Raw genomic sequence first — 12,819 nt, 5'->3', positions numbered from 1 at the left:
GTGAGCTTATTACTGTTCTGTTACTGCTCATCTGTGCTGTGCACTACGTCTTATACAAACCCCATTTCCAGAAAAGTTGGGATATTTTCCAAAATGCAATAAAAACAAAAACCTTTACTTAACTGACAAAAGTACAAAAAGATTTTCAATAGATTTACTGATCAACTTGATTGTATTTTGTAAATATACACAAATTTAGAATTTGATGGCTGCAACATACTCAACAAAAGTTGGGACAGAGGCATGTTTACCATTGTGTTACATCACCTTTCCTTTTAATAACACTTCTTAATCGTTTTGGAACTGAGGATACTAATTGTAGTAGATTTGCAATTGGAAATTTTGTCCATTCTTGCTTGATAAAAGACTTCAGCTGCTCAACAGTCCATGGTCTCCGTTGTCAGATTCTCCTCTTCATGATGCACCATATATTTTCAACAGGAGATAGATCTGGACTGGCAGCAGGCCAGTCAAGCACACACACTCTGTGTCTACAAAGCCACGCTGTTGTAGCCCATGCAGAATGTGGTCTGACATCAATTATGCTGAAATAAGCATGGACGTCCCGGGAAGAGACGTCACCCTGATGGCAACATACATCTCTCTAAAATCCTAATATACACCTCAGAGTCAATGGTACCATCACATACATGCAACTCACCCATGCCGTGGGCACTGATGCACCCCCATACCATCACAGATGCTGGCTTTTCCACCTTTCGCTGATAACAATCAGGATGGTCATTTTCATCTTTGGCACAGAGAACTCGACGCCCATTTTTTCAGAAAACTAGCTGAAATGTGGACTCATATCTGACCACAGCACACAGATCCAGCCTTTCGGTCCATCTATGATGAGCTCGGGCCCAGAGAAATTGCTGGTGTTTCTGCATAGAGTTGATGTATGGCTTCCTCCTTGCGTAATAAAGTTTCAAATTGCATTTCTGGATACAGCAATGGACAGTATTAAGTGACAATGGTTTTCTGAAGTACTCCCGAGCCAGGTGGCTATAATTGTCACAGTAGCATGATGGCTTCTTAGGCAGTGCCGCCTGAGGGCTCGAAGATCACGCGCATTCAACAGTGGTTTCCGACCTTGCCCTTGACGCACAGAGATGTCTCTGAATCCTCTAAATCTTTTCACAATATTATGTACTGTAGATGTTGAAGGAGCTAAATTCTCTGCAATCTTGCGTTGGGAAATGTTCCTTTTGAACTGACTAACAATTCTCTCATGAATTTTGGCACAAAGGGGTGAGCCACGACCCATCGTTGCTTGCAAAAACTGAGCCTTTGATGGACGCTACTTTTATACGCAGTCATGATACCTCACCTGCTTCCGATTAGCCTGCTTAACGTGGAGTCTTCCAAACCGGTGTTACTTGAATATTCTGTGCACTTTTCAATCTTATTTTAACTCTGTCCCAACTTTTGTTGAGTGTGTTGCAGCCATCAAATTCTAAATTTGTGTATATTTACAAAATACAATCAAGTTGGTCAGTAAAACTATCAAAAATCTTTTCTTTGTACTTTTGTCAGTTAAATAAAGGGTCATGTGAATTAACATATCACAGGTTTTTGTTTTTATTGCATTTTGGAAAATATCCCAACTTTTCTGGAAATGGGCTTTGTATGTTATTAACTGTGGTAATATTTTGTGTTATGTGCTGTGAGTGATATACATTTTGTGGGTGTCCGGTGGTCCAGAGGTAATCTCATTTAGTTGTATATACGTACATTCAGATGACAAACTTCAACCTGAACTGCGGCAGTGTATGCTCATGGGCTTTGATAAGGAGGAATAAGGGTGTAGACTATTTTCTAAATGGTGAAAAAATTCAGAAATCAGCAGTACAAAGGGAGTTACTCATGCAAGATTCCCTAAAGGTTAACATGGATGCATTCTGAGTCAATAGTAAGGAAAGCATTCATTTTGAGAGGACTGAAAATTAACAGCAAGGTTATAATGCTGAGGCTTGACAAGACATTGGTCAGATTGTACTTGTGGAGTATGGAACAACACACACAAAATGCTGGAGGAACTCAGCAGGCCAGGCAGCATCTAGGAAAAGAGTACACTCAATGTTTCGGGCTGAAACCCTTCGGCAGTACTCACAGCAGTTTTGGGGATATCTAGGAAAAGATGTGCTGGCATTGGAGAAGATCCAGAAGTTTCAGGAAAATTATTCTGGGAATGAAAAGGTTAATGTACAAGTAACATTTGATGCTCTGGGCCTTTTCTTGCTGGAGTTTAGGCAAATGAGCTGGGATCTCATTGAAACCTATTGCAAACTGCAAGGCCTAGATAGAGTGCATGTGCAGAGGATGTTTCCTATAGTGCGGAACTTCGGACATGAAGGCACAACCTGGGGATAGAGACACATCCCTTTAGAACAGAGGTGACAAGGAATTTCTTTAATTAAGATGGTGAATCTATGGAATTCATTGGCTATGAAGGCCAAGTCATTGGGTATACTTACAGCGGAGTTTGATAGGTTCTTTGGTAAGGGCACCAAAGGTTATGGGGAGAGGGCAGGAAAATAGGGTTGTGAAGGATAATAAAATCAGCCATGATGGAGCAGACTCAATGGCCCAAATGGCCTAATTCTGCTTCTATTCAGTCTCACGGTGATCTTCTCAGTTTTTATTCCTAACACATATTGCTTGGAGCATTTAGCCTCTAGGTCAAAACCCACTTTGCTGTCAAACTCCAGATTCTTCCCTTTTCACCTTTTCTGTTCCATCTGAAGCAATGGACAGGGCCAGAATTTGCAAAACCCAAAGACTATTGACGTCATATTCCTCTGTGTAAACCAGATGAGATTCCTGGCTCTTGCACCACTCCTGCTCTTAACTGCTCTGCCTCTGTGTGACCATTACCGCCAACAGCCTCCCTTTTTTGATGCAAAACTTTGTGACTTCCCATCCATACACAACCCACAAGCTTTTCTGATTGTGTCTATTTTGCTTGCACTGTCCTGCCTTTGCACAATCTGTAGTTTAATTTTATGTATGATTTGCATACAATTTATATTCTGTGGATCTCCAGTACCAAGGTAACTTACACCACCGTACGTTTTTCATTGTACCTGTACCTCACCACAAATGACAATACACTCGAGCCAACTTGAAGAGCCTGTTTCCACACTGCCAGAACTCTCAGCAAAACCCAAACACCACCTCCAACTATATTTCCCTCAACTTGCACCAATGTTGATATGTTTAGTTTACTTTTTTTATGCACGAGTCATTCCAGTTTGAAGTCCACTTGAAGTTATATTTGTCTTTTGTTTGTATGTGCTGTGCTGCAATCCCTGGCACATATACCCTAGGTGTATATGCCTATGGTAATCAAATTAAATGTGAAATGGTCCCTGTGTTGTAACCCTTTCCAACATAATGTGTGGTGTGGGGGAGGGAGACAGGGCTTCATAGCTCCAAACGTTACCGATTCTAGCAGCTGCAAGGCAGGCAGTGGGCTCACAGTGACGGGCTCACCTGTCTCCATAGAGCAGAGGCTTGGTCAGGCACTGTGTGCAGGCCTCGTGGAACCAGTGCTGACACCGGTAACACTGCAGCATCTTCACATTCCACCTAGAGAGAGGGAGAGAGAGCGAGCGCTTATTAGAGTGTTTTAGAGACAGAGAGGAAAAAACAAGGATGCATTTTTCAGCAGCTTCACCCATTCTGCAAATTCCAGGGCAACTCTTGAGCTGGACACATGGCGATACTACAGGAGGGTCTGGGCAGAAATCTAAATCCTTTCCACATGTCAATCTGAGGACAAGCAACATTTTTCTATCCCTGAAACCAAAGGTACTTGTACAAAAATGGGAACACAGGCTACTTCCATCTGCCACAAATTCACATGGAAACTGACTCCTAAGTCCATCCCAGATTAGATGTCAACCGCCCATTTGATCTGAACTACTTTAATCCCATATTGATTCTTCCAATATACCCAACAACTGGTGTGAGTGAGTGGCAATGTCTTTGGTGGTGGGGGAAGGGGGGGGGGGGGGTGGAGAGCTGATGGGAATGCAAAGAGAATAGAATAGATGGCTGATGGCCAGCAGGGGGTGGGCTGAAGGGCTTGGTTCTGTGTTTTACCTCTGGAACTCCAGAACTAGCTTCTGTGTGACTGTATTCCCTTTAAGGTTCACTGAACTCTTGGTTCTCCGATACTGGGCAATTTGTATATTCTTCTGTCCTCTTTGCCCATTTGGAAGAGAAATTAGGAGGAACTTCTTTAGCCAGAGGGTGGTGAATCTGTGGAATTCACTGCCACAGACACCAGAGTAGAAGAAGCCTTTGGGTACATTTAAAGTGCAGGCTGATAGGCTCTCGATTAATCAGGGCATCAAAGTTCATGGAGAGAAGACAGGAGAATGAAGTTGAGAGGGACAACAAATCAGCCATGGGGGAATTGCAGAGCAGACTCGATAGGGAAAACTTCCTAATTCTGCTCCTATACCTTACAGGCTTCTGGCCCTCCCTCCTTTGTGAAGTTCAAAAATGTTCCCAGTCCTTTAGAGTCATAGAGAAGTACAAGTACAGAAACAGACCTTTGGCCTATCAAATCCACGCCAAAACCACTTAAGCTGCCTACTTCCATTGACCTGACCTTCATATCCCTACTATCCACGTACCTATCCGAACTTCTCTTAAACGTTGAGATTGAGCTCGCATGCACCACTTGTGCTGGTAGCTCATTGCACATTGAGTGAAGTAGTTTCCCCTCATGTTCCCCTTAAACTTCTCACCTTTCACCCTTAAACCATGACCTCTGGTTGTCACCCCACCCAACCGCAGTGGGAAAAAGCCTGCTTGCATTTACTCTATCTGCCACATAATTTTATACATACTTCTATCAAATCTCCTCTCAGTTTTCTATGTTCTAAGGAATGAAGTCCGAATCCATTCAATCTTTGGCTCATTGCCATCTCCAGTAACGATATTCACCTTGTAAACACTAGAAATTCTGCAGATGCTGGAAATCCAGAGTAACACACGCAAGATGATGGAGGTACTCAGCAGGTCAGGCAGCATCAATGGAGGGGAACAAACGATTGACAAATCAAGCTGAGACCCTTCTTCAGGACTCATCGGGGTTGTTCATTCATCAGGGCTCATTTCTCTCCGTAGATGTTGCCTGAACCGCTGAATTCCTGCAGCATTATGTGGGTGTTGCAGAATCCCTCGTGTTTATGATCTGCTGCTCCACTGTGAAGTCTGTTCAATCTTCTTCTACCCTGAAGGTGATTAAATCTTTTCTTTGGCATCCCGATGATGGGACCTGGCCCCAAATGTTGGCAGGTTCTTCAGCCCTTCACGCCTGCACCAACCAACAGGGATCCCTTTGCATTAATCCTATTTATCAGCAACTGGGGATGTCTTGATGATTTAAGTGTTTCATCTATATTGCTCTCACATGTTGAGAGAGTCTGTGTCCACCAGCCCCTCAGGCAATGTATTCTGGATTCCAACTACCCCCTGGGTAAAGAGGCTTTTCCTTCAGAGCCTTCTGAACTCCTGGTCTCTCACCCCAAACTTACGCCCTCTTGTTTTTAACTGATTTAGAGTCATAGAGCGTTACAGGCCCTTTGGCCAATTCAATCTATGCTGACTTGCTACTTTGCCGAGTCCCATCTACCTGCACAAGGACCAGGGCCCTCTGTACACTTCACGTAATGATGCAAACTTCTCTTAAATGTTGCAATTCAACCCGCATCCACCACTTCCATTGGCAGCTTGTTCTACACTCGCACCATCGTCTGAGTGAAAGAACCCCCTGATATTCCCATTGAATATTTCACTTCACCCTTAACCTATGATCTCTAGCTCTAGACTAACCCAACCTCAGTGGAAAAAGCCTGCTTGCATTTACACTATCTATGCCTTTCATAATTGTGTATACTTAGTGCAACAAATCTCTCCTCATCCTTTCATGCTCCAGAGAATAAAGTCCTAATCTTCAATCTTTCCCTTGTAACTCAGGTCAAGTCGAGGCAACATCCTTGCAAATTTTCTCTGTATTCTGTTAATATCTTTCCTGAAGGTAGGTGACCAGAATTGTAGAAAATACTGCAAACTTGGCCTCACTAACAAGACTGCAAGATATAGGAGCAGAGTTAGGCCATTTGGCCCATCGGGTCTGCTCTGTCATTCCATCATGGCCAATTTATTATCCCTCTCAACCCCTTCTCTCCATAACCCTTGGTACTGATTAAGCAAGAACCTATCAAATATACCCAATGAACTAGCAATGAATTCCACAGATTCACCATTCTCTGGCTAAATCTTATACAGTTTCAATACAACATCCTTACTCCCTAATCATCTGCCACCTCATTCTTCTTGCTCTCCTCAGTCTGACTTCTCCCCTTTCTTTCCCATGCTGAAACATTAACTGTTTCCTCTTTTCTAGAGGTGCTGCCTGGCCTGCTGAGTCCTCCAGCATTTTGTGTGCTTTGGCTCAGTGGACAAAGCCTATGGACCCTACCTATAAACCTCCATCAAATTTCTCTCAATCTTCTACATTCTAGGGATTATGTCCTAACTTGTTTAACCTTTCCCTGTAATTCTGGTCCTCAAACCCCAGCAAAATCATTGTGAATCTTCTCTGCATTCTGTCAATCTTATTTACCTCTTTCCTGAAATTATGTGATTAAAACTAGACATGATACTCCAAATTAAGCCTCACTGACATCTTAGAACATTTCAACATAACATCCCAACTCCTTACTCAATACATTGATTTATGAAGGTCAATGTACCAAAAGCTTTCTTTACCACCCTACCTACCTGTGACACCACTTTCAGGGATTTATGGGTCTGTATTCCCAGATCCCTGTTTTTCTGCACCACTCAGTGTCCTATCACTCACCATGTAAGACCTACCTTCCCAAAGTGCAACACCTCACAGCTGCATTAAATTTCATCTGTTTTTCAGCCCATTGTCGCAGCCTGTCCAGATCCCACTGTATGTCCACCACACCCCCCAATCCAGGTGTCATCTGCAAATTTGCTGTTTCAGTTAACCACATTATCATCTATATGTGGATGATAAATAACAACGGACCCTGCACCTACCCCTGCAGTACTCCACTAATGGCAGGCCTCCAGTCAGACAGGCAACCATCCACTACCACTCACTGGCTTCTTCCATGAAGCCAATGTCCAATCCAATATACTACTTCATCTTGAATGCTAAGTGACTGAACCTTCTTGACCAACCTCCTATGTCTACTTTGCCTAAGACTATGTAGACAACACCCACTGCCTTGCCTTCAGTGACATTCCTGGTAACTTCCTTAAGATCTCTGTAAGATTAGTTAGACGATGTGTACCACACAAAAAGTGATTTTATTATCCCTAATCAGTCCCTGTCTATCTAACTAATTATATACCTTGGCCTTTAGAATATCTTCCAATAACTTTCCCACTATTGATATAAGCACACTGGCATATTATTTCCTGGCTTATTCTTCGAGCCTTTCTTAAACAACATGACAACATTAGATATCCTCCAATCCTCCGGCACCTCACCTGTGGCTAAAGATGTTTTAAGTATCTCTGCTAGGGCCCCTGCAATTTCTGCACTTGCCTCCCACAGGGTCTGGACCTGGGGATTTATCCACCCCAACTTGCTTCACGACAGCAAACAGCTCCTCCTATAGAATCTGTGTGGGGTCCGCGACCACACTGCTGAATTGTCTCACATCTATAGACTCTATGTCCATCTCCCAAGTGAATACAGAGCCAAAAAAAAATCCATTGAAGATCTCCATCTCCTTCAGCTAAACCCCTCTGTGTAGCACTTGCAAACCTTCTCACTAAGGTATTAAACCCCCTTGAGTTCAGGATCAAACCATCCCTTCTGTACAGGTCCCACCTTACCCGGAAGTGAGCCCAATGGTCCAATAATCTGAAGCCCTCCCTACTGCACCATCTCCTTAGGTACGTACTAAAGTGTATGATTTTCCTGCTTCTGGCCTCACAAACAGGTGGCATGGGTAGCAATCCTGAGATCACAATCCTGGAGGTCCTGTCCTTTATCTTAGCACCTAACTCCAGAACTCACTTTGCAGGACCTCATCAGTCCTGCAATGAAACCAACATGGATCTCCATCTCTGGCTGCTTACTCACCCACTTAAGAATGCCCTGGACTCGATCAGATATGCTCCTGACCCAGGCACCCAGGAGGCAACAAACCATCTGGTAATCTCATTTTCGCCCACAGAACCTCCTTTCTGTTCCCCTAACCAACGAATGCCCTAACATTACATCACCTCTTCTTCCCCCTCCCTTCCCTTGTAAGCCCCAGAGACAGACAATGCCAGTGACATAACCACTGTGGCTTTCCAGCTTTGGTTTCCAGCATTTTCTGATTTTACTTCAATTTGCATGTTTCAACCCAACCCCCCTCGTTCCCCTGGAAGGGGCTGGGATGGAGCTGGAAGGAGCCTGTGGAGGTTCTCCAGAACCTACCCTGGAGAAGCTGCTCATGGGTCTTTCCCTGATGGCCTCCCACAGCCAATGGCAATTGGAGCGATGAGCAGGGAGACACAGTTCATGGTCGGGAGTCAAGCGGCTTCCTCCCAGTTGCAGAGTCAAAAACTGGAGGGCACAGGTTTAAGGTGAGAGGGTGGTGGCTGTATGGAATGTGTTGCCAGAAGTGGAGAGGGTACAACATTCAAAAGGTATACGGATAGGAAAGGATCGGAGGGACTTAGACAAAATGCAGGCAGGTGTAATTAGTTCAGGAAGGTACTTGGTTAGCAGGGACAAGTTGGGCCGAAGGGTCTGTTTCCATGCTGTATGAATCTTTAGCCTCCAGCTCTGTCGGGCCTCGGATTCTGGGTCAAGGCTACTTGGGAAGAGCATGGAGGACTTCCAAAACTGGGGCGGGAGAGGTTCCAAACATTCATGGATGCAAAGTGAGGGATGTTGAAACAACTTATGTTAAAATTAGAACTTACAACACAGTGCAGCACAGGAACAGACATCCATATCCTTCCATTTCTGAACACCCGTGAACCTATCCAGAAGCCTCCTGAACAGCCCTGCTGTATCTGTGTCCGTCACTTTTCCAGACAGCACATTCCAGGCACTCATCACTGTGTAAATATCACCTGCCCCACACACCACCTCTGAACTTGCCTTTTCTCATCTGCAGTTCTAGGCCATTAATTTAGTCCCATTGTAACTAATGGACAGGGCGAAGGGCTGGATCGTGAAGGTGGGGGGCAGTTAGTGCTGCTGTCTCACACCACCAATGCCTAACGTTCCCCCCAGCAATGTTTATTAACAGAAGGTCATTATAGTAGGTTCAACATGGATTTGAGGTCAGAGCACGAACTAATAAACCACACTACATAACCCCTGCCCCACCCCAGGATCCCAAGCTCAATAAACCTCACTGCTAGGGTCCTGAACTCTATTAAGCATGTGCCTGCACACACATGTGCACGCCCCACACACACAAACACACCCCACCCCAGAGTTCAGAGAGCACCAGAGGGAAGGCATTGGGTGGGGTGCAGAAGACATTCCGGGAGGAGTGTGCGTGTGGGAAGAGACGGACTTGGCAACCGAACTCTGCAAAACCAGCAGAGGCAGGTGGGATACTCACTCGCCAGGGCCCCCGCAGTAACAGTAACACTGCTGCTGATTGGTGAGGTGCTCGGAGTCCCACTCCAAAGACTCAAGCTGGTAGGGCAGCGCCTGCTTCATAGCCAGCATGGCTTTGGCATAGAGACCCTTCTTCAAGGCGCCTCCTTTCTGGCAGAAACATAAACAGAAACATGCACAGACCCTGGTCAATAACATGAACACACACTTCTGAAGGAAATTGACGGAGAATCTATCTACCTGCGCGGCTAAAATTTGGCTAAGGCTCCTTTGTAATGTCCCGCACTGTAAATGACAGTTTGGTCCTTTGCAAGAGGGGTAGGTGTACTTGAAATTCCTATGCTACACTTTGGAACTCTCTACACTGGCTCCTTCCAGGTTTCATTGGCGCCGGAGCCCAGACAAGCCCAATCACAGAAAGTGGCACCCTCGTCTCAGCAGGGCTGCTCACTCCAGATACCACACCATTCCATCACTAAGACACTCGTCAGTTCCAACGACAATGTGCAACTCGAGTCGGAATTGCTATTCAGTGAGATTGCAGGAGACACACTGGTGGGTTAATTAGCTACAAAATCAGGTTTATTACTACTGACATGTTATGAAATTGTTTTTTTGTAGCAGTACAGTGCAATACAGAAGATGTACAATAAATTGCAACAAGAAACATTAGTGAAATTAAATTAGTGCAAAGAGAGAGCACAAATAGAGGTGGTGTTGGTGTGTTTATTATACGTTCAAAAATCTGATGGCAGAAGGGAAGACTAAACTAAGATCAGAACAGATCTGTACGACTGGATACTGTACATGGAGATGCTTCAAACAGGCCTTGAATCACCGGTGTGAATAACAACTGGAAACTGAAACGAGGTCAAGATGGTGAATGCTACCTTACTAGGTAGGCCTGGGTACAACAGCCTACCATCCGGTTGTCTTATTACTATTCAGCTGTCGTACTGTCTTATCTAAAGACATTGCTACCTGACCGACAAAGCTGTGGGTTCTGGGTTCTCCAGAGCATCACCCTCATTTCACCATCTGCTGAGCACCAGAGCTGCCCAGGTTGACAAGAGTGCCGGTCTTACCTTGGTGGCCACGGCAAAAACACAGGAACGGCAAATCCACGAGGACGGGGCCACCCCGTCAGCCTTGATTGGTGGGGCATGGCACTCCTGGTGATACCCTGCAGGGCAAGAGGAGAAAGTGGTTCACATTGAGATACCTCGTGCCAGACTGTGGTCACTGGGGCAACACCCAAGGGGTGTAGGTTTGAATCTCTCCGGAGTCCACTGGCAACCACACCACCATAGTGAAAGAGAAATTAAGGGTTAATGTGAAGCAAAGCAACAACATTCAACAATTATAAAGAATAAATTATATAAAAAATTAGCCCACCCATGAAGGACAGTCATGTATGTCTGAATAATGAATCCAAAAGGTAATATATCGAATATTAATTGCCCAGTACTACAATCTAAGATTTGGCAAAGCCATACCACCATCCTTTTTCAGTTTCTGCAATAAAGGTTTACACAATCTAGGAGTTTTATTATTCCAAATATAGGATGGGATTTTTGAGTCTATCAAAAACCAGTTTAGGAACGAAGAAAGGGACTGCTTGAAATGTATACAAGAACTTCGGTAGCACTATCATTTTAAAAGCATCAATTCGACCAATTAATGATAGCGTCATAGGAGATCATTTAGAAAGTATTTGTTGCGTATAATCAATTAATGGGAGAAAATTATATTTATATAGGTCCTTAAAATTTTTAGTAATTTTAATACCAAGATAAGTAAAGTGATTTTTAACAATACTAAAAGGCATTTGATTGTATTGATCCAAGTGATTATTAACAGGAAATAACTCACTTTTGTGTAAATTTAATTTATATCCAGTAAAACTACTGAATTCAGAAAATATAGATAACATAGAAATAATAGATTTCTTAGGATCTGAAATTATAGACTAACAAATCGTCTGCATACAACAAAACGTTATTACCCTGAACATTATTGGAATCCCGAAGAGAAATAGCAAGAGGTTCTAAAGAAAAGTTAAATAACAGAGGACTGATAGGACAACCCTTCCGGGGACTGCTGTATAGTCTAAAATAAGGAGATTTTCGATTGTTTGTTAGAACTGCAGCCATAGGAGCTTGACAGATCAATTTGATCCAGGAAATGAAACCCGGACCAAAATAAAATCTTTCTAAGATCTCAAATAAATAAGACCATGTAGCGGTGTGCTACATGCAGCGCTAAAATTACGACACGGAGTCAGTAACTGCAGTCGAAGGAAAAACTTTATTCGAAATCTTCAGCCTCACTTTTAAGCCTCCCTCAACCTGCCCCCCGTGGCGCAGAGGCTCCAAAGCTCCGTGCTCGCAAACCCCTGTAGGCTATCTAATTGTGAGCCGGTTCGGATGTGCCAGGAAATGGGTCGCCACATAACCCCCCCCCCCCACCCCCACCAGAACCGGCGATACACCCCCCAATGTCCACAGTCTGGGCCGGAACCTGCTTGGGAGGTCGACCTCTGCGTCGAGGTGCCGGAAACTCGGCCGGTTGCGCCAGGTCCACATGGGCCGGTTTGAGGCGGTCCACCGTGAAAACCTCCTCTTTCTCCCCAACGTCCAGCACGAACGTGGACCCGTTGTTCCGGAGCACCATAAACGGCCCCTCGTATGGCCGCTGCAGCAGTGGCCGATGCCCGCCCCTTCGTACAAACACAAACTTATAGTTCTGCAGGTCTTTGGGTACGCAGGTCGGATTCCGCCCGTGCTGTGAAGTGGGTATGGGGGCCAGGTTACCGAGCTTCTCACGTAGTCTGCCCAGGACTGCTGCGGGATCTTCCTCTTGCTCCCTGGGGCTGGTAGGACCTCCCCGGGGACGACCAGGGGCGCGTCGTATACCAACTCGGCCGACGAGGCGTGCAGGTCGTCCTTGGGCGCTGTGCAGATGCCAAGTAGGACCCAGGGAAGCTCGTCCGCCCAGTTGGCTCCTCGCAGGCGGGCCATGAGGGCCGACTTCAGGTGACAGTGGAAACGTTCCACTAGCCCGTTCAACTGTGGGTGGTAGGCAGTTGTGTGGTGCAGCTGAGTCCCCAAAAGGCTGGCCATAGCTGACCACAGGCTGGAGGTGAACTGGGCGCCTCTGTCGGAGGTAATGTGGGCCGGTACACC

At 45.1% G+C, this 12,819-nt stretch overlaps 1 protein-coding gene across 6 annotated transcripts in view; it reads right to left on the bottom strand.

The window, feature by feature from the left end:
- The window catches only part of LOC132394489 (PHD finger protein 1-like), a 75,060-nt gene that overhangs the window by 36,011 nt on the left and 26,230 nt on the right, over positions 1-12,819 (bottom strand). For all 6 annotated transcript variants that reach the window (XM_059970706.1, XM_059970709.1, XM_059970707.1 and 3 more), the window contains 3 exons: positions 10,720-10,817; positions 9,636-9,784; positions 3,499-3,594 (listed from right to left, as the gene is read on the bottom strand). In XM_059970706.1, coding sequence (XP_059826689.1) covers positions 3,499-3,594; positions 9,636-9,784; positions 10,720-10,817 — 343 coding nt within the window. The remainder of the gene's footprint in view (positions 1-3,498; positions 3,595-9,635; positions 9,785-10,719; positions 10,818-12,819) is intronic.

The sequence above is a fragment of the Hypanus sabinus genome, chromosome 5 (assembly GCF_030144855.1).
Source record: "Hypanus sabinus isolate sHypSab1 chromosome 5, sHypSab1.hap1, whole genome shotgun sequence".
Classification (NCBI taxonomy): domain Eukaryota; kingdom Metazoa; phylum Chordata; class Chondrichthyes; order Myliobatiformes; family Dasyatidae; genus Hypanus; species Hypanus sabinus.
This window is presented reverse-complemented; position numbering and strand designations above follow the sequence as displayed.